Raw genomic sequence first — 21,341 nt, 5'->3', positions numbered from 1 at the left:
GAAGCGCATGCGCCTTGTCGTTCGCTTTGTGCTGCACCTCCAAGTCAGTGTTACCAACTACATTCTAGAAGCATCGGGGGGGGGTATATGAGAGCGCGCACGCGCACTAAAAGTACCGCCTCCCCTTCAGGCCATAGAGCTAGGAACCAATTAAGGGATGCACACGCTGCGTTCACTCATTGCATTATCCAGTGGTCATTTTAAAAAGCCAGTGGCTTCATGTACACATCCCACTAAGGCAATGTTTCTCAACCTCAGCAACTTTTAGATGTGTGGACTTCAACTCCCAGAATTCGCCAGCTTCTGGGAGTTGAAGTCCACACATCTAAAAGCTGCTGAAATTGAGAAACACTGCACCAAGACATCAGTCATGGCTTACCACTATAGATGCTAATGTGGACTTCTTTCTCAGGCACTGCCTTCACAGTCCAAGCCTGCCTCTCTCCACAGGTGGAAGATCCTTCAGCACAACTCTGTGCACGACTAGGTGTATGGATATCCATGAATGTGGGCTGTGTGGCTTCTGACAGCTCACCAAGCCAAATTGAGAAGTATACTGGTGCGGAGTCCGGATAATTTCATCAAGGACTGTGCATTTTTTTAGCGATTACTTTGGCCTCACTCGCTACTAATTTGCCTTCCCCAATGCACATTTCTGTAGTGCTCATCTAAATCACATACAGTAGTGTTAAACCGCAGTTAGAGTAAAATTCAGAGACTTAAACGACATTATGAATTTGAAAACTAGTCTTCATATTCTCCCCAGTGTAGAAGTAAACTGACCACAGAAAACAAGAGACGAATATAGGTTTTCAGAATTGCCTATAACAAGACTGCAGTATATTTTTCAGCTAACCAACTTTTTTTCACTTCTATGATTAACTGAGTTTTAAACAGTACAAACTGTATGGAGCTCAGAGGGATTTATTTTGTGCAATTTGAGCCAAATTGATGTTTTCTGCAATATCAGATGTAGCAATTCAAGGCACTTCACTCTCTGCAAGATGATGATGGGTTATAACACAAAACTGAGCAAATACAATGTTTTCAGCCACATTGTTTTCTGCTATCAGAAAAACATTACTGTAAGACCTTCACTAACATTAACTTGATGTTCAGAAACTAAAATAAACAGTATTTTTATTCAAAATGTGTTTTATTAAAATATTCCCTTTTGGTTACATTTTTTTTCAGGGAAAAGGGGGATAAGATACTGTTGCCAAGCACATATAAAGTCATAATTTCTCCATAGTTTACTAGCATTTCACTTTCACCCTGGGAAAGGATCATCAGAGAAGACTCTAAAATAATTAGGCATTTGTATTTCCAAACTTTATGAACTCTTCTGTTTTCTGCCTTCACACATTACACTGACACTTGGGCTTGTTACAAAACCTGCTAATCACCAATTTACTGCATATTTACTGTCTGGGTTCATATAATGCACTAAACCTCAAACAAGCAAATCATACATTCGTGTAGCATCTCTTACACACAACTTTGAGATACATCCACATTTTCTCTCTATGTGCGAACTAGCCTTGGAGGTAAAATTCGGATTTTACTCCTTTCATACACTGGAATATACCAAGGAGACAACGTAATTCTTTTAAAAGCATAGCTTTTTTGGCTTTCTTTCATGAGAAGATGAAGTCAGAGAGAGCTTTAAAATTTTTAAAAAATCTTCGGTACCCTGTGTTTTCAATGCGGAACAAGAAAAGCGCTACTCTCGTGAAAAACACGAATCCCCTCATGAAAATAATGGTACAATCCACTTGAGCAGGAAGTAACTATTTCCCGTGGCTTCCGCTAAGTAGGAGCTGGCTTTCGGAGGGGGCGGGTCCTGCCTACGTCATTACGTTCCGAAAGGGTGGGGCGTAGAGCGAAAGGGAATTTTCAAGGTAGGGAGCAGTTTCATGCTTCTTTCTCGCTTCCGCGCGGCTGCCCTGGACGAATGATTAGAGTTGCGGATTAATAGCTAACGCTCTCCGTATTTTTCTCCGCACTGGTATTTTTTTCCCGATAAGGATACTATGCTATACATTCCGTAAACTAATGAGAACTTTCTGTTTTCTGTCACCAGTCCCTTGTCCATTCTCGCTTACTCTGGTGGAATTGATTACGTGCCATCAAGTGGGTGTCGATTCCTAGCGACCACATAGATAGTCTCCATCATGATCTGCCCCTAACCTGGTCCTTCAGCTCTTCCAACGGCGCCCCCGTTGCCACTGTAATTAAGTCTATATAAAATATTAAATATTGCAACATTTAACTGAAACAAACAAATCATTTGTAAGAGATAAATATATGTTCCGATCTATCTTTGCTGCTTGTAATCTAGAGGAAGCTGTTAAAATTGGAGATGTGGTTTTGTTTTACCCTTTTTCTTTTACCAACCTTGCTCTTAAAACGACATACAACTGACATCTTGAAACATCCTGGAAGAAGGGAACGGCCAAACACCTTCATTATATTGTCAAAAACAACAAGGACATGACTATTACTCAGCCAAAGTAGTTTAGATTTATAAAGGCTGCCCCACTCAGCAGGGACTTTGGGCAACTTGAGGGAAACTTTTCCTTTCCTTCTAATGTTCTTATTGGAAATGTGTTTTTCTATATATATTAAAACAACAATGGGGAATAATATATCATTTTTTTTAATTGCCCTGCCTTTCTTCCATATGATGTGAAAAATAGTTTGGTGCAAAGTAGCTTAGGCTGCCTCATCTCAGCTGCAATAATCTGGATGACTGCTCTTTTCTACCATCTGGTGATCACTGGGATTTTTGCAGCCCATATATGGTCAATTTAGACCAGTGTTTCCCAAAGTGTGGTCCCAGGACCCCTGGGGAACCCCCAAGACCCTCTCAGGGGTCTGCAAAATCAAAATTATTTGCCAGCCTATGTTGAAAAATAATGCAATATTAAAATCTCATCAACAATTGTGAGAAGCAGTAGTGGCAGCAAATGCATCAATTTAAAATTTTAATACGGTAAATATCAATAAATATAATCCATACAAACAAAAGCTCTTTTGGGGTCCTGAGAGAAAAAAGTTTAAGAAACGCTGGTCTAAACCAAGAGAATGAAGTTTTTTGGAATTGGAACTGACATTTAAAATCACTTTTTAATATGGGGAACAATGAATTTCAGTTGTTGATTACATTCATTCATATCTCTCATCTTTTTTCTCTGCCTGCCTTCTTTCTTTTTTGTCTCTGCCATTCTGTCATTCTGTATCTTTCTCCTACTCTTAAAGTGATGTTGTTTTTTTAGAAAAAAGTAAATGGCGATAAAGTTACTTAGGCTAAGTAACATAAAACTTGTCTTTATGCAGTGTTCAAATGTGCAAAATAATAACCAGTTGAGTCTGTCTACGAAGAGGATTTCATTGCTGGCTATGGGGTGTTTTTATCAAAACACTGGCACTGGGATAGCTGATAATAAGCATCCAACCATAGAGAATTAGAAGTTTCTGTCTCACAGATTTCCACCTATTCGTTTCATAATCTTCTTGATTAAACGTAGTTAGGGTTTTAAGGAAGACCCTAATGCAAGTTTCCCAGACTGGAGAGGAGCTCTGAGGAATTCTGTATGATAGACAGTGTACAGTAAGGGTTGGGAAACCTGGAGGCCCCAGCTTAATTGAAACCATTTTTGCAAGTAAACAATTCACATCTCTTGTAAAAAGTAATCTCTCCTTCCCTAGGAGTCTGCTTTGTGAGGGAAAGAAAGAAACAAGTCTAATGAAAAAATAAAAAGTTAGGGGGAAAAGGATGCCAGAGAAAATGAGAAAAAATGGTGGCATCACCTATTTCTAGTCCTACCCCTCACTAACATGACCTCCGACTGATTATTCCTATAAGAATGTGACCCTCAATAGGAAAAAAAGAGTTGCTCATCTGGTGTTTATTGCTAATGTAAACAACTACTGAGGGGCAAGTGGCAAAACATGCATTTTTGTGGACACAGACTCCACCCACTATGTAGTTGGATGCAGTGTCACAATGCAAGTACCCGCCGGGGGAGATGGGTGGCATACAAATTTAATAAATAAGTAAGTAAGTAAGTACAAAAGGGTGGAGCATGCATCTTGACAATATAATGCAGGTTTCATCATTTTGGTGGTATTGGGATTAGGAAAAGACACCTATGATTGTTAACATACAAATCCTATTGAACATAACTGCTGAAATCAACAAGCATGGGGGGTGCTGAATGCCACATAGATCAAGCATCCTTCTCTAAAAATTTCTGGATGAGTCTGAAGTAAGGCAAGTTTTAAAACATGGCCTAACAAACTGTTACTAGTTGCTCTTTCCCATATGGCTCAACATGATGTAGTACTTAATGAATGCTGCACTTTCCCACATAACCAACGTGGCACAACATAGTTGCTGTAAAAAAGGCAGTCTATTATTAATTAATTAATTAATTAATTAATTAAATTTGTATGCAGCCCATCTCCCCCAGAGGGTGTATTGTTTTGTTTGGCTTACTTATAGGTGAGTATCACTGAAAACAGCAGAATTTAACTTTTGAATAAGTAAGCACCAAAAATTAATGGATCCTTAATGATTCTGCTAAATCATTCAGAAGGAAATTTTATGTCATTGGATACTTTTTGTTTTTCACTGAAAATGGCATTCATGTGTCTGATGTTGGTAAAGAGTAGATGCTGCAGGAGAGATGCAGATCCTATTCAGGTTGTATTATGTGTGTAAATTTACAGTACAGTGTACAGTTCAGATGAGAACAGAGTTCACTTTAGATAGCATGATTAGAGGCAATCTCATCAAGAAACAAAATCCTAAAGTGAAATTGCTGTCTGGCAATTAGGAAGCAGAGGCATGAGTCAGGCAATGATAAATCAAGTATTGTATATTTTCATAAGAAAGATTTAACCACATATTTAAGTATAAAATATTATTATTTAAAAATGTGTAAATTACCTATGGCTTTACAAGAGGGATTATATTCAGTGGTAGATTTCTCCATTGGTCCTGATAGCTAAATGAATCCTTGTTCACACCTCTGAATATCATTAGCTAAGGGACAAAGTGTTGGTGAGACATGTTACTTTATGCCCAAGAGTTGTGCCTAGATGCTGTGAGACACCAAGTAATGAAAATCCAAGTAAAGGTTTCCTTGTTTAAATCAGGGACGTAAACATATAAATACCATATATATTTTGGCAGGCTAAGCATAATACTTTTCCTTTTCTAGGTTTCTTGTTTGTTATGTCAAAAATACCTGCTGAAAGCAGCGCGGCTCCAGACATTAAGCCGTTGACCATTGCTGATGAAGACTCTAACAAAAGGAATTGGGGTATTTTGCTCCCCGGCATAGTTGGTGGGACATTAGTGGCCCTGTATTCTGTGGCCATTCCATTTATTGTTCCAGCACTGAGGAAGCATTGCCTGCCGTTTGTGCCTGCAACTTCAAAGCAGATTGAAAATGTCCTAATCATGTTGAAAGGCAGAAACGGAATCCTCGTTGACATAGGAAGTGGTGACGGACGCATTGTAAGCTTGAAGTAGTTTTGGGTTTAAGTAAATAGACTTCAGTCAAGTGCATGTTGACATATGGCCCTGTGTTAGCTACGTTCTTGTATCTTACTCAGGACAAGAATGGAATTTAAAATTACACACACCGATTAATGAAGCAACCTTCTATTGATACAAGCATCCATCTCAGCATTATTCAGAAAGTCTTTCTTAGACTAGCTTTTTAGAAGCCTTTAACTGGTGATGTTAACCATTGTTCTGGGGCTCTTAAGGCATGAAAGGAAAGTACTTTATCTCTCATTCATAAAATAGATTGATGGATAGATTCCTGGACTACAATACAAACCATAGATTCTGCTTTTATTTTTAAATCTGCTGCTGAATTGGGTGGCTGTGACTTTTCCTGCCCATTTGGGCTGCATCCTCTCCACCTCCCTTCCCTTCCCCATGTTTCCTATTCCATCATGCCTTGTAGTTACTGGGATTCCGTGTGCATTGTCATCCTAAAACAAAATAGGGAGAGGGAAAAACGGGAGCAAGACAGGGTAGAGCTACCTCATCTCCTAATTCGGTCTTACAACAAGAATAGATGATATCAAAAGAAGGAGCTGATTGGAGCTGTAACTTCTTCAGCCTTCTTGTGCTATTTCAGGCCTAAACTGCTGCTCTGGGTTATGACCTGGCAGTCCTCTTAGCCCTATGGTTTCAACCTATTGTTTTGGTCAATGCAGAAATATTCCGTACAAGAGATGAAGAGATGTTCATGCAGACAAGAGGGTAGGATGGCAGAGAGGGAATGGATTCCTTCATTCATTTTCTACCAGAGTACTCAATTTTCTGTGCGAGCCATTAGGGAAATCTCTTTCTTCATGGCCGCTGTGGAAACTCACTAGGCTGGTTGGCAGAGGAGTTACAAGGCTCTTTTATTTACAAGAAGCTTGTAAATCTGGATTTCCATCTTGGCCTTTGAATGGTTTTTTTTCCCCCAACCACTGCAGTCAGTAAGGAAAGTCAGAGTGTTAGCTTCTCAGTGGACTAATAATTTCTACAGATTTATTTACAAGGTTGCAGTAAGACTGCAAAGTGCAAAAAAACTCATACATTTATGATCAAGAAATTGGCAAATCAGGGCAAATTGCTAAGCCTATTTATCTGGCTGTCTCATACACACACACATACACACACCCACACACACATTTTCTAATAAGAAAACAGTTTTTTTAATTAAATACCTATTTATCTTTATGCAGGTAATAGCAGCTGCAAAAGTTGGATTTAAAGCTGTGGGTTATGAATTAAATCCTTGGTTAGTGTGGTATTCGAGATACCGTGCCTGGAGAGAGGGAGTTCATCAAGATGTCAATTTTTACATTTCAGACTTATGGAAGGTATGCAAATGTAACAAATGACCCAGGATGCAAATCAACAGTTGTCTAGTGGAAACAAATGTCTTACTCAGTATGGCTTTTAACAGGTTTAAAATGCTTTTTACGCCCATTAACATTTATGTGGAGTAACTCAGTGGAATTATTGGGCTATTTTTTAAAAAGCTGCTGTGGAAACCAGCAGTAAAATAGCAATTTTACTTCCCTTTCCCCATCCCTTTGATTCTGTCTTAAAGTCACTGTAGATATACTATTTACATAATTAGTTACAGTTATTTGCTCCATTAATAAATAAGGGAGAAGGATTTATTCCTTTTATCATTGCCCTCTCCACTCTGTATCCCCCACCAGGGGACTCTGTACCTGTCATCCGTATCTGGAGGAAAGATTTGTTTGATGCAAACGAAGGATTTTCTCTTGATATAAATGCCAAGTGCAGGAGGTTGTGCCTGAAAACACAGGGGAAACGGTTTCAACTCGCTTGACCTAACCACCAGTGTTTTAGTCTGACTGGCTTCCCTGCACGTGCATGTTCATGAACAAACACTGCATTTATATAGAGTTAATACTTAAATCCGATATTTTATTTCAAAACAGGTCAGTTTTTCACAGTATACAAATGTTGTCATTTTTGGAGTTCCTCAGATGGTAAGTTTCCATTATTTAACTAGTAGACTGTCTAATTGTGAGATAATAGAATCTTTGAGATTTTTATTAATAGGTTTGATAGAAAACTTTGTTCATCTTCACAAATACTGAACAGTGGAATTGTTCAGTATTTATAATATATATACACACGCTATATATTATTATATATTACACTATATATTATTAAAGAGTACAATTTACAACAATAAAAACTAATACAAACTAAAAAAAAAGAAAAGAATAAAAAGAAAAAAGAGAAGGTGCAGAAAAAGGAGAAAAAATAGAAAAGAAAGAATAATAAAGGAAAAGAAATATATAAGGAAGTGATTTCCCCCTTTATCACAACAAGTATAAACAATTTTAATAACTTATTGCCTTCTCTTAAAATACAACAAATGATCTCTTCTTCCCATATCCCATCTCTTATCTATAAACAAATCCATAAAGCAGTGTCATTTCAGCCCTGATGTCAGCTAAAGTCCATTAAGGGTTACCAGAGATAACAATATATCTATTTTAACCTTGATCAAATAAACCAACTTTATATTCCTTCCTTTTACTTTTAACAATCTTGATCTTTAGTCCCTTCAAATAATGTCCTAGAACTTGATTTCTTTTCATTTTTTCTTTGTCTCTTCTCACAAAATTCTTTAAAGCTTTAACAAGCCTCTTTTGTAAATCCAATATAGGAAAATTATCCAGGTCATTCACTTGGTTTGTTATTTGTATATCTCTTTTAATTAAGACATCAGCTGGTTTCTTTTGTATGTCCAATGTAACATCTTTTTCCATGTCATTCTTGTAGCCTGTCATTTTTAAATCCACTTTCAAATCAGTCTCAATCACATCAAGTAAAACTTGTTCCTCTTCTATAACATCTTTTAAACACAGTCTATCTATAGAGGCAGACATTATTAAAATTAATTCTGGGTCCATTGTTCAAAAATATCCTTCAATATGCCCAATGTTAAAATATGTTACTTCATTCTGTATTTGTAAGTCAAGTTTGAATGTTCTTCTCCTTTAATTGTAATCTTTAATTCCTTCTAGTTCCCTCTAGTGACCAATTTTTAAAGTCTTACCTTATGTTTTTTCTTAAAGAATTCAAAACAAAAGCATTTTCCCACGGGATAGTTTCTTTATAATTAATTCCAAAATCTTATTTCAAATTTATCTGGACCCTTACCCCATTTGTAACTTTCTAAAATCAAAGTTTTAATCACCTTTTTGCTGTTTATTCCAGAAAAAAAAAAGTCCTTAAACTTGTATTTAAAACTTCTTTTGCTAAAGATTGAAGGAAACTCACCTGATGGTGTCAAACTTGTCGATCCAAAGGTTCCTAATAGCTGAAAAGCAGTTAGCAAGCATTTCTGAAAGTGATTAGAAAAGGAAGTATGTGAAACCAGTGTCCTTTCAAAGGTGCTGACTGCGGTTTGAGCAAGATGGCTATTCCCTCATCTCCCAGAGCTCCAAACTCATCAGAGACTGCTATCTTGTGGTCTTCTTGCGAGAAGCAGCTGTCTGGAACACTTATGAGTGATCTCAAGTCGTCTTCTTGTCCGGAGAGGAATTACAAAGAGCCAGTCTACTTGCTGGCTCTTCATTCCGCTGCGGTTGTCAGCTCTGCTTTTTATGGAGCTGTCTTCAGTTCGCCATTTCTTTCCCAGAAGTCAACAGTGGAATCTATTTCTTCTTGGTTGTATCCTCTTTTTTTGAAATACTGTCTTGTGCACACCCCTCAAAATTTTGCCCTTGGCTAGAAACATGTTATCCTGGCATTACAGTCTCTTTATACAAACTGTCCAGGCATATAAAATCTTATGAAGTGAGAGAATGGAATCAGAACTCCGCAATGGATCTCCTGTGTTCAGACTCACATTCAGATCTTGGGAATGATCTTTGAAAAAAATACATATTTTATAGTGTCTGATGGTAATTGGCTGCAGTCTTTAGTGACAGTGGATTGAGCTTCCCCATATGGATGTGAGGAACCCTGAAAAGGAATGATATATCTGCTTCATTATGCATTTTGTATTCCTAGCAGTTAATCACAAACAACACATGTAATTTCTTCTGTTAATTTTGTGTGACCAGCATTTTTCTTTGCTTTCCTGTCCTGTCCTATATAGCCAGCATCTATCATTCACACTCAGCAAGCCAATTCTTTTTAATTCTTGCAACCCTTTACTGTAGTCTTTCTTTGTAGCCAACCATTTTATGTTTATACTATTAAGACCTCACTTGAATGTACATTCCCAAATACTCGCTGGTATGCATATTTTCCAGACTGTGTATCCAGCATGTCTTCCATACTATCTGAACAGGTTCCGATGTTTTTTCACAGATGCTGCAGCTGGAGAAGAAGCTTGGAGATGAACTCCAGCAAGATGCCAGGGTCATTGCCTGTCGCTTTCCTTTTCCCCATTGGAGGCCAAATCATAGCTTTGGCGAAGGCATTGACACAGTTTGGGCATATGATTCCAAATCGTTTAGAATGAAAAAGGAAAATGATGCAGCAATCGTCAAGGGCATTCTTTCTAGTTAATTAAAACTCCAGGGATAATGCCACGTTGAATTGAGAGTGTGGGTGTTTTATAGATCACATTATTTCTTGTGGCTCTTGGGTTGGTGGGCAAACATTTCAGAAGTTTCTGGAAATATCTTATGTGTAATGCACTATAAGTGTTCAGCGGTGCTTCTGTTATGAAAAACAAACAAATATACGGAAGTCCCCTCCAAATCTATGGTTCAAAACCTTGGGATTATGTGGGATAGCAGTTGATTTTTTAAAAACAAATTACTGAATTGTGATTTACCATTGTAAAAATGCATTGGTAAGAGTATTCAAAATGATATAAATACTTAAATTAAAAATTAAGCATTCTGATACAGTTAATTTTGAATCTTCAACTTTAATATGTTCGGTGCCTTCTGATTAAAGCTATGGTCTGCACCCTTATTCCAAATAAGTCCCTTTATCCCTGTTATATTGTGATGAGTCAAGGAACAAGATTTTAAAATTGACTGCCAGGATGCGGGGCCATAATGAGAAAATCTGTTTTGTGAATTAAAGTGAGGGGCAGTGGAATCCTAAGTTAATAAAAAGCAAAAGAGAATATAAAAATAAATATGTTGTTTTTAAATGAAGATGATTTTTTGATAATACTGTGTTTTATTAAAGTTGTTTAGATACAACCTCCCATTGTCATTGCATTTTTTAGGCAAAAAAGTAGAAGCCAGACAGTAAATTAAAAAAAGGAAGGGGGGGGGCAGATTTTCATGGGAGCCCAAGAGTTTAAGCAAAAGCATCACAGCTTCCATGGAAAAGGGTCAAGATAAGTAAGAATTAAGTAGAGTTTGGTGCTAAGCATCTGTGCAAGTTTGGCAATGGCCAAAGAGACCTATTTCCTGACATTATTCAGCTAAATAAATCCCACTAAAATTATAGGCAGCCATCAGAAATAAGATTACTGAATCTGTTTTGGACACAGGTCATTGTGGATATACAGATAGTACAATTCTTAAAACTTAGGGAGCAATTTTCATTCTTTAAAGGACAACTTTTAATGGCGTAGGTGGGGATGGGGTGAGTGTACAAAACATTTTGTGGATTTATAGGCTAATGATGCAAAGCCTGAGTTCTCTCTCTCTTTTTGAAAGGAACTTTAGGAATACAGTATCCTTTTTTATACATTATGTTAAAACTATTTTAGGACTTATATTGCTTTTTAAAATTTTATATTATTGTTGGTTGCATAGTCAGCTAGATGTTTAGACTGGGTTTGGCATTTTTATCCACCTATTGAGTTCTTCCCAAGGACCTGGGATAGGCAGATGTGATTGTTTGATGGTGTTAAAGTTATCGTCGCAGGATGTAAGCTGTTCCAAGTAAAGCTTTGCAATTGACTGATGATTTTGTCAATGTGACTGATGCTTATTATTATTGTTATTAAAGTTTTCATCTCAACAGGGCAGGAAACCATTACATTTATTTCTACAATTGCGGAGTCAGAAGTGCCACTAGCGGGGAGGAGCAAAGGGTTTGTGGGGCTGCATAAGGCTATGCAACTAACATGAAGAAGCTGTGAAAATCAATGAAAAAAGGCCTTCAAGGATGAAATAGTAGATTCGCTTTATAAGTATGATTGCACTTTCTGCTACCATAAAGTTCTCAAGTAGTATGATGCAATTCCAAGGAAAAGGGAAGAGGAACTCATTCCTTAGAAGATGAACAAATATCTATTTTTACAGAGGGTCATTTCCATAAAGTGAAAAGCTCCTAAGAATGATTAATTTAATAGTGGCATAACTAGGTAGGTATGTGAGGTATGTTGATCTCATGATGTCTTACCTACCAGGCACAAAGAGTTTTATAAGTAAGAAGCTGGTGGGTAATTTCTCCTTCCTCACTACCATCAACTGGAAGGAGCAAAAATATAGCACAGTCACACCCCCAATCTATTGAGGTGATCCAGAAAGAAATTATGGTCAATGGCACTGAATGCCACTGAGAGATCCAAGAGAACTAGGAGCAGCACGTTTCCCCTGTCCAGGTCTTATTTCAGGTCATCCACCAGTGGGACAAATACAATTTCCATTGCATGCCTGGATCTGGCCCCTTTCTGAAATGGCTCTAGATCACCTACTTCCTCTAGAGGGCATTGCACTACCTTTTTTACAACTTTTTCCACAACTTTCCTCAGAAATAGGAGGTTGGATATTGGGTGATATTGTGCCTACTTTTAGGCTAGGAATGTATCTGCCTACTTTCTCCTCTGCTCACACAACTCACTGACGGTCTTGTACTGGGATCTGTTAGTCCAGTATCTGGGAGCACCCCTCTGGGTTTCCCATGTTTGGTAGCCCAAGCCCCTCAGCTGGCTCCCCACCCCCAGGGCTGTCTCTGACTCTCTAGTCCAAGTTTTTGGACTAGAATTTAGGTGATGCAAATTCAAGTCATCCTGCAGTTGTAGAAATGCAGTGGATTACTTTGAGCCAGTCATTTTCCCTCAACCTAACTTATTCCACAGAAGTGTTGTTGTGGGGAAAACTAGGAGGAGGAAGCTCCTATATATGCTATCTTGAGCTCCTGGAGGAAGTTAGGATATAAATCTAAGCAAACAAGTGTGACCACATGTGGAATATTGTGTAAGGTGCTGGTAACCATGCCTCAAAAACGATCTTACAGAGACCTGCAAGTACACACCAAAAAACCATCAAAATAATTAAGCAGTTAAAGCAGAAAAGACTAGCAAATAAGACTTTCTGCTTGAAGAGAAGGCAGACAAGGATAATAAATCTATAAAATTATAAATGCTGTGGAACACGTTGCTTGACAGAAGCTTTTCTTCTGTGTGATACTAGAACTGTGGATAATCTCTTGAACTTAATTGCAAAGGGAGTCAGGAGTTATAAGAGCTTGGCTCATACGTAGTTCTTTTTAAACTATGGAACATCTTGCCACTAGCTATAGAGATGGCTATCCATTTAAATATTTAGAAGAGGGTAAATTAATGGATGGTTGGACTAATGGTCTTATGATTGTATATACTACTGAATCACAGTCAATATATTTTAAGTATCAACTGCTCAGAACAAAAGCATACATGAAAAAGAGGTAACACCCACCAGACCAAGCTTGTGAGGCTCCTGAATGTTTGGCCAATGTGGGACATAGAATGTCATACTAGATTCTGTCCTCATTTGTCAGGATTCTTCTTAAGGCGGAAGCAAGCTTTTCTTATAGAATAATACAATATATTGGCTACACTTTAAACTCTCCTTTAATTAAAGAGACTCTGTTTTAAAATTAAAACGGAACATTTCTGAAAATGTTTTGAACATTCCTTGGAGAAGCAGATCCATTCAATTCATATATGTTGTGTGATTTTGCCATGAATCAGGTACATATGTTGCATATCTATCATTCTATTCTCTTTTGGGGCAAGCTACATTCTGCAGAGTGTGGAAAAGGAGTAAGAAATAGTAAGCCAGATAAAGTAAAGACATGAAATAATAAAAAGAAGAGGAAACATAGCTAAAATTAGTTTACCCAAACACCATTCATGATACTTCTCTGTACCATTCTATGCTTGCAAGCTGTCCTTGCTTCCACCAATCTGTACACTGGAATTTGATGTTGTAGCATGTAGCATGATTTATAGCTATTGGCCCAAGACAGCATTACAGATTGGCGTTGCTGAGCACCAGCCAAAGAACACACTTCTTTCTGCAAGGGGAGATGATTACTAAGAATCCTGCAGACCATGTTACTGCCTTCAATGTTGTCATCTGCTCACTTGACCAACCATTCTTTGGCAAAGAAACACACAACAGTACTGAAGAAAAGATGTTGCTGCTGACTGTTCACTCGCTCATTCATTCATCACATCTCTCTATGAAAGGCAACTGCCTCAGCAGAGAAGCAAAGTAAATAAAGATTCATTGATGCTGTTCTACCTGAAGACCTCCCAAAAACAGGATTTGAATTGGTGCTGTCATTAATTGTTCTTCCTCTTCTAGAAATTCGGTGTAGCTCTTTTTCAGAGTTACTGTCCTGTCAATCCATGGAATCCTTCAGATATTGCCTTGTAGAAGTTTTCAACCCCAGTTAGCTAAGCAGAAATTCCACTCTATTACAGAATACTGTATTTATGAAGATGCCAACTGCAACGAAACTTTCAGAATGTTTGCAGTCCAGATTTGTGAGGGAAGAAAATGTTAAATGATGATGGTGGTAGTTTTGTTGGGAGTAAAGTTTCCTAACAGTTCAAAGGACAAATGTATCTTTGGAGAATAAGATAAGGACAGAGAACACCCTGGAAATACAGAACTTAGAAAAACCAAATGCTGTAGAAAACCATAGAGAAGCAACAAAGGCTGAGAAGTGGAATGAGGATACATCTTTATTTGAATCACCCAGTCCATTCTTTGACCATAGGTTTTCAGTTGGAATGCACAACAAGAATGGCCTTATACATTTATAACTGTATAACTCAGCAAAAATCAGAGAGGAGATTGATTTTTCATGTAACCCCTCCCCCCTTTCTCATGAGAAATGCTTTTTTCCACATCTTTTTATAAAAGGGTACAAAAGAGTTATAAAATAGAGGATGTTGGAGGAAAATAAACTTCTTTCTGTTGCCAAGGTAACCAATCTCTGCTCCCTTCCAAGATCGGTTGCCAGATTATAAAATTCTATGTTGCCTCCATATTCTACTACTGCAAATTATGTACTGTATAATTATATCCAACTGGAGGAGAGTCAAGGCAAAAGCCTTGCTGTGCACCATGGGCAAACAATGAAACAACCAGCTCAGTAAAGTGCCCTTCTCTTCCATGGGTGACAGCCTAGTGACCTCACCAGGAACCATAGCTGAATTGTTGCAGAGAATCATAATTTTAATTATATGATTCTTGATGACTGAAGATCACACAGCTAAAAAGAAATCCCTAAAAATGCTACAAAGCAGCAGCATCTTGGTGCTGTAACCCAGATTGAAAAGAAGTCTGGCAGCTTTTCTCCTCTCTTGAAAACTCAGTTGGACTTATTTTTTAATGTGTGTGTGTAATATATAAAATTATAGGCATTCATATATTATTAACCTGTAGCCTGCAGGCATGGCTTATCTTAGTTTATTTTGGATAGCACCTAAATTGGGCATAGCAAATACAATTTTTTTCCCATGCTTCCTAGAAAAATGACTTGGTTTACTAATGCTAGGAAATAAAGTCTTGACTAACACGTAACCATGTTCATTAGCAGGTGCTATGGTAGTCTACAAATCTTTCAAAAGAAGTTGTTTTTTGAATGACTAGATCCATGGGGATGTATGATTTCAGCTTGGTGGTGTGATTAATACTTGCCCTAATATTAATGTTTGCAACTGCTTATTATGTTTGCTTGACAATCTTTGTGAATTTTTAAAAAGATCATAGAAAGTATCATAGCCACCCAGTCTGATTTTAAAACTGAGAACAGTGAGCACTCTGGATGGACTGTGCTCTCAAGAAGAACAGAAACAGTGAGCCCTGGAGGGATGTATTTTTCTCTCAGTGATTGCACCTGATCTCGTCCTCCAGGAATTTCCTAAAAGCGCTGAATCTCAGAGGAGAAGGTTGTATTGTTTTTTGCTCCCTGAGTGATAGGAGTTTCAACACAGCTTCATAATGTTGCTTTCCTTGAGATGAGAAAATGCTGGATGTCTATGACCGTATAGATGGGGAACAAACAAGGATTTATGCACAGGAGCACAAGTTCCCCTGAACACACCATTGTCTCTAACCGCAGAGACTGTCTCTTCTTTCTCCTCATTCTTTCTCTCTCTCATCTTATGGTGCACATTAGTCACAGATTCTCCTCCCGGTTAAGTCAAATATAACCTATATGGCATGTTGTGTGAACATGCTCCAAAAAGGATGCTACAGTATCACTATTATAGATTGCCATCTGTGTGTGTGTGGGGGGGGTGGATGTTAAAAAAGTCAAGGTAGTGGCTGTGAGGACATGATTGAAGCCCCACCCCTTTTATATGCAACACGCATGCCACACATGTAAAAAAAGAGGTGGGGCCTCAATTGCACAGTTGTGGTTACCATCTTGATTTTTTGACTCCCCCGCAGCCCCCCCCAGATAAGCAGCAGTTTAAGTCTTACATCTTTTCTGCGGTTCTTCAGCCAGGTTTGCACACTGCCTGTGTTGTCCTCATTTTGTTTTCACTTAATTGAAGTAGAGCAATCTTTGCACGTATCTAAAGCAATTGTTGCTGTTGATACTTAATAAACAAGACATGCTTTCATGTAGCTGGAATTAAACCTAATCTTAGGGAGCACAGCATTTTCTGTGTCTTTATGGAGCTAATATTTCAAAAATGCATTGAATAAAAATACTGTCAGATACCTCAGAGGAATCTCCTAATGTTTCAAAGTACACTTGCTGCACATATTTAAACTAGATCGATGCTATTTTATTACAGAAAATTAGGAGCCCAGAATGAGAAATTGCCTGCAAGCCTAAGAGAGTTAAAAACCTGAAAGTTTAAACTGTAATGGCCAGGGTACAGTATGTTCACTTAAGTTACTGATCACCGCATTTCTCCCCACCCACACATGATCACATTGCAATAGGCAGCCTGGCCTTGCTATGTGGGCTAACGAGGACACAAGAGGATCCCCAAGGACTGAAATCAGGTCCACAGCTTCCTCCTTCCTTTTTTGATTGGAGGCAGTTGGCAGGGCATACGCATAATTATAGATGCTCATTTTATTATTTTCACTTTAAAATTGTATTATCTGTTTCTGCAACAGAATGGTGCTACGGCTCAAACAAGTCATATAGATGCCTACAGGGAAGGAAGAAGAATTGCAGAATAAGTTTTGGGAAATTCAGCGAGGCTTACTTCAGACTGGATGTGTAGGACTGGATGGCTAGATTGCTTTGTAAAATATTCTGGACTGGTTTAATGAGAGGTTGTAGGATCACACAGAAACAAAGAGCCAAGAGACTCATTAAGAAATTTGGAAGAGAGAGCAGGAGAATATGAGGGGAATATAATAAAAGCCCCAATTCCAAGCCATAAAACCACTGGATGAATATTTCTTCTTTGACAGAGGTTTTCTAGTAATATTTCTCGGCTTCGTGTGCTTGCTTTTCTTAGTCTTTTTTCCCCTTAACGCACATGTGGGCTATTCGGTTAGCTAAAAGCATAAGAAGAATACTGCTTGATCAAAACAGAAGTTTGTTAAATCCACCATCTCACAGCCACAGAACCATGAAGCGGTTATACTGTACTTGTCACGAAGACAGTCTGCTGCTTGTTGACCCCGCCAATGGCTTCTGAACACAAATCATTTTTTTTAGCCAAGCTTCTCTACCAGGCATATTGGATTGTAGGTCCCATCATCCCCAGTCAGCAGTACTTATGATGTCTAGTTGAAATAAGAATTATATCCAAAGTATCTGAAGGGCACCAGAATGGAGAAGGCAGACCTAAAGCATCCTTAACTGGGTGATGATAGGGGGTGGTCTTGGATGCAGGTGGGGATGAAAAGGAAGACGGTGTGTAAAGGTAGAAAAAAAAGATTGTTTTCTCTCTGGCTCCCTGCTTGCCCTCCAACTCTGCCATCTTCCTCTTTTCCCTTTTACTGGAATTGGGGTGAAAAGCAATCCCATCAAAAGTGTAAACTGGAAGTTCTCCAAGGTTTTGTTGTGGCTAAAACCTGGCTCACCTAAAGCAACCAAATCACTTTGAAGATACAATGCAATTTTATCTGCATGCATACAAGCAATAACACAGTATATACTGGGCCCCCAGCAAGGCTTTGATACTTTGCTGAGTGGCCATGAGCAAAAGCAGAAACATGGATTATATGTCTTTGGCCCACTACACTGCAAGGCAAAGAAAGGCACGTTGGAAATTACAACGTGACATTGGAATATTTTAGATAAACCCATCCGTGTGACCTTATTATTATTTATCCCTTCCTACTAGGTCAGCATGGTCACCATACTATCTTTGAGATACGGTCGGTGAACAGAAACAATTTGGTTTACTGGGCCACAGGTTCCTGACTGAGTCTTCTCCCTGTCACTGCTCAGGGTCAATTCAGCTTACTGTGAATGTTTTCTTACAAGGGCGCTTTCAGCAATTGATATGTATCAGGGTGGGGGGGCATATTTCAGAAGTTTGCAGCTTACATGGATATGGGGGAGTACCTTCTACCACCGCATTTTAAATAGTCACTGCCAGAGATTCACATATTCCATTAAACCATTCCTTTGTTTGCCCCTACACCACTCTTCTTCCCAAAGGTGCCCGTAATGTGCAAGTGTCTGTGTTCTGGCTTAGCACAATGGATGAACCTGAGCATTATGCTTTGTAAACCTTAGTTTATAACTTAGTGTTAAGTATAAACTTGGTGTTAAACACTGGGAGGAGGGATTATTTAAAAACTTCCCTGGCAGACTCCTTCTTCCAAGGATTCCTTAGTAAAAGATAATTATGGTAGCTGCCACCAGTCAGGCTAAACCTCCTGACACACCCTAGTCTGTCTGTCTGGGGAATTGTTAGCTATTCTACCAAGGACTTCTTTCAAGCCCTAGTTTTCTACTAGGAAAACTAAAGTGTTTTGGATTTTCCTTCCCAAAGCCCAGAAATACAGACCTTAACAAACCTTTTATCAATCCTGAACACAAGCAGTAGCTGTGTAACAGAGAAATCTTGCATAGAGGAAAGGTTTTAATGAGAAATTCCCTTCTGTGAATGAAGAATGAAGTCTATTCTACAGATACAAAGGAGTTATGGAGAAAAGGAAACTATAGGAAAAGCAAGGGAAGGCAGCAAACTTATATAACAGAATTCAGATAAAATCAATGCAGTCTCAACTAATATGTTAGCATACTGAATAAGCTCTGGGATTTCCACGCATATTCACTACAAAGGGGTTGGTTGGAGGGAGAACATTTGGGTCTCCCGCTTGGATGTTGGTAGGAATCTTGCTGTGATACTGTTGTCCCTCTTGCAGTACTAACATTTTGAGCTGCTCAGCAAGCAGAATCCATAATACAACAACTGTAATTCAGGTTCCTGAAGTGAAACTACTATTTTGGATCCTCTTGTTTGCTGACTCCACAGAATGTTCATGCAAGGAGAAAATCTGTCAAGCAGACGCACTGCTCCATAATGCTGGACAGGAGAAGATGCAGGAAGGGAGAGGAGTGGTAACAACAGTAGCAAAATGAAGCAGAATAAATCCAGCAAAGTGAAACATTCCCCAGAGCTTTTACTAAGATTTCCACCCAGCCATTCTCTTTAACCCCAAATCTTTTGAAATATTGTTGCCCTGCCCGACAAGTATTCTCACAATTGAGACCAGAATTCTCTGCAGATGACCAATGGATGGAATGCCAAAATCAGCATTCAGCATCTGTTCTTCTCCCTCCCCGCCCTTCATTGTTACTTGTGGTTTGATGAAGAATGAGAAGAAACAGTCTGACAGAGGCAGATGAGACCACAGTCACCGGTCATTGGTTCCCACCAGCTGATCTCCTGGCCTTGGACACCAGCACGGCAGTTTTCTCTTCTGCCACTGGGCAACGTATTCTCTCTCTTTTTGTAGGGGGGCTTTGAGATGGTGGGGGCTCAAAACAACTTCATTTTCTTAATCTTTTGGAATCCACGAAGGTCCTGCAGGAAAAGCAGGATGTACATCTAAGAAAGAAAGATATAAATAAATAAAGCCACTTCTGCCTTTTCCGTGAATCTGTGTTTGAGCCCAGCGTATAAACGTATAAACGTGTTTGAGCCCAGCGTATAAGCATATAAACCAGTGTTGTCCAAACTTGGCCACTTTAAGATGAGTGGACTTCAACTCCCAGAATCCCCCAGCCAGCCATGCTGGCTAGGGAATTCTGGGAGTTGAAGTCCACTCATCTTAAAGTGGCCAAGTTTGGACAACACTGGTATAAACTATCCCAACTCCTACTGTACTACTACAATGCTTTTCCAATGTTGTACATGTCTCTTTTTTGTATTTTTATGTTATGCTTGTCTTCCCCCACTTTATCAACCTTTGAATTCTATGGTCTCTCTAGCAGAAAGCTACATTTTTGCTCATTTTACTTTGTAAACTGCTCTGTGCACTGGCAGTATTAATTGACTGAATTAACTGCTTACTGACTTGTTTGCTCTTGAATTAGCATTTGAATAAAACCATTATCTTTTGATAATTTGAATATTTATATCCATATTTAGCAAATGTTGAATATTTGCTCAAAAGAGAATAAGTACTTGAGCATTTGGTTTGCCTCAATTCCAAACATATTTCACATATTTTGTGACTACTGACCTTATTCTACTGACAAAAGCCTCTCTAAGCTGCTATTCATTCAAAATGTATGGATCACAGACTCATATAAATGCCTCAGTTTTTCCATCATAGCTATTTGTTTTTAAATCCATACTTCTTGTTTAACAATGCATAAGTGTTACAATTTGAAATGGCTGAAGATGGTCCATATTACAGCCAATCATTAACAAGTGGCTGAAATCAAGTTTTGGTATTTCTCACAATTTCAAAGTTAGTTAGCTTCTAACTAACAAAAGAATACAGAACAAATTATCTAATTCTGGATGCATTTGGCCAAGAACCACAGAATAATATTTTCATTCTTTTTTGGAGTGCCATATTTTAAGACTTCAATTTAAATAAAGTTTTGCCCACTAACCTCAAGTAAAGAAAATTGTGTTCTTTGCCATAGGAAATGACTCTGCCCTTAACTAGAATGTTAATTATCATTATTTCTTATATTCCAGGAATATGTTCTACCATTTCAGACAACTACTGAAATATTTTCCTAATAAGTCCTATAAGAACATACTGTAGTAATAATAAAGTAAACGAGATTCTGTTTCAGTGTTATGGCTATATTTTGTAATTTTACCTTCCTGGATTATCTCTGATTTAAACATTCTTTTTAAACAAATGTTAATTTTTACAAATAAGAAAAAAATAGGAAATTGAAAAATGTACTATTCATCCTTTGAATGCAGCTGTGATATGTTTAGGAACCAGGGGAATTCTGTTTAAAGATAAGAAAGAAGATGCTGATCTATGAGTTTGGAAGTTCCTGGTTTGAATCTTACCTCTTTTAATAATTTGTCATGTGGCTTTAGGTTAACTTCAGTTGGTAAGAACAGTAGCATAGATCTATATGTAAGATTGTTTAGAACTTTTGGAAATATATTACAAGTATAATGTCTATTACTATTGCTGACATCTAGTCAGCCAGATGTTTAGAC

At 38.2% G+C, this 21,341-nt stretch overlaps 1 protein-coding gene across 3 annotated transcripts; it reads left to right on the top strand.

The window, feature by feature from the left end:
* The first annotated feature begins 1,850 nt into the window (after window positions 1-1,850).
* Window positions 1,851-11,532, top strand: ATPSCKMT (ATP synthase c subunit lysine N-methyltransferase). Of its 3 annotated transcripts, XM_088131464.1 has the most exons (6): window positions 1,886-1,901; window positions 2,084-2,230; window positions 5,229-5,527; window positions 6,760-6,897; window positions 7,492-7,542; window positions 9,887-11,532. In XM_088131464.1, the coding sequence occupies exons 3-6, from the start codon at window positions 5,243-5,245 to the stop codon at window positions 10,085-10,087; spliced, it is 675 nt and encodes a 224-aa protein (XP_087987590.1). In that variant the 5' UTR covers window positions 1,886-1,901; window positions 2,084-2,230; window positions 5,229-5,242; the 3' UTR covers window positions 10,088-11,532. The 3 variants fall into 3 exon arrangements, with proteins under 3 accessions (XP_007427615.2, XP_087987590.1, XP_025022034.2); XM_007427553.4 differs by lacking the exon at window positions 2,084-2,230 and having other exon boundaries at window positions 1,851-1,901; XM_025166266.2 differs by lacking the exon at window positions 1,886-1,901 and having other exon boundaries at window positions 1,941-2,230.
* The last annotated feature ends 9,809 nt before the right edge of the window (window positions 11,533-21,341 follow it).

This window comes from Python bivittatus, unplaced genomic scaffold (assembly GCF_059951505.1).
Source record: "Python bivittatus isolate LINGU-HERP-01145 unplaced genomic scaffold, Pbiv_v1 ctg000960_np1212, whole genome shotgun sequence".
NCBI classification, from domain to species: Eukaryota; Metazoa; Chordata; class Lepidosauria; order Squamata; family Pythonidae; genus Python; species Python bivittatus.
Note: the sequence above shows the minus strand (reverse complement) of the source record. Positions and strands in the feature narration are given on the sequence as shown.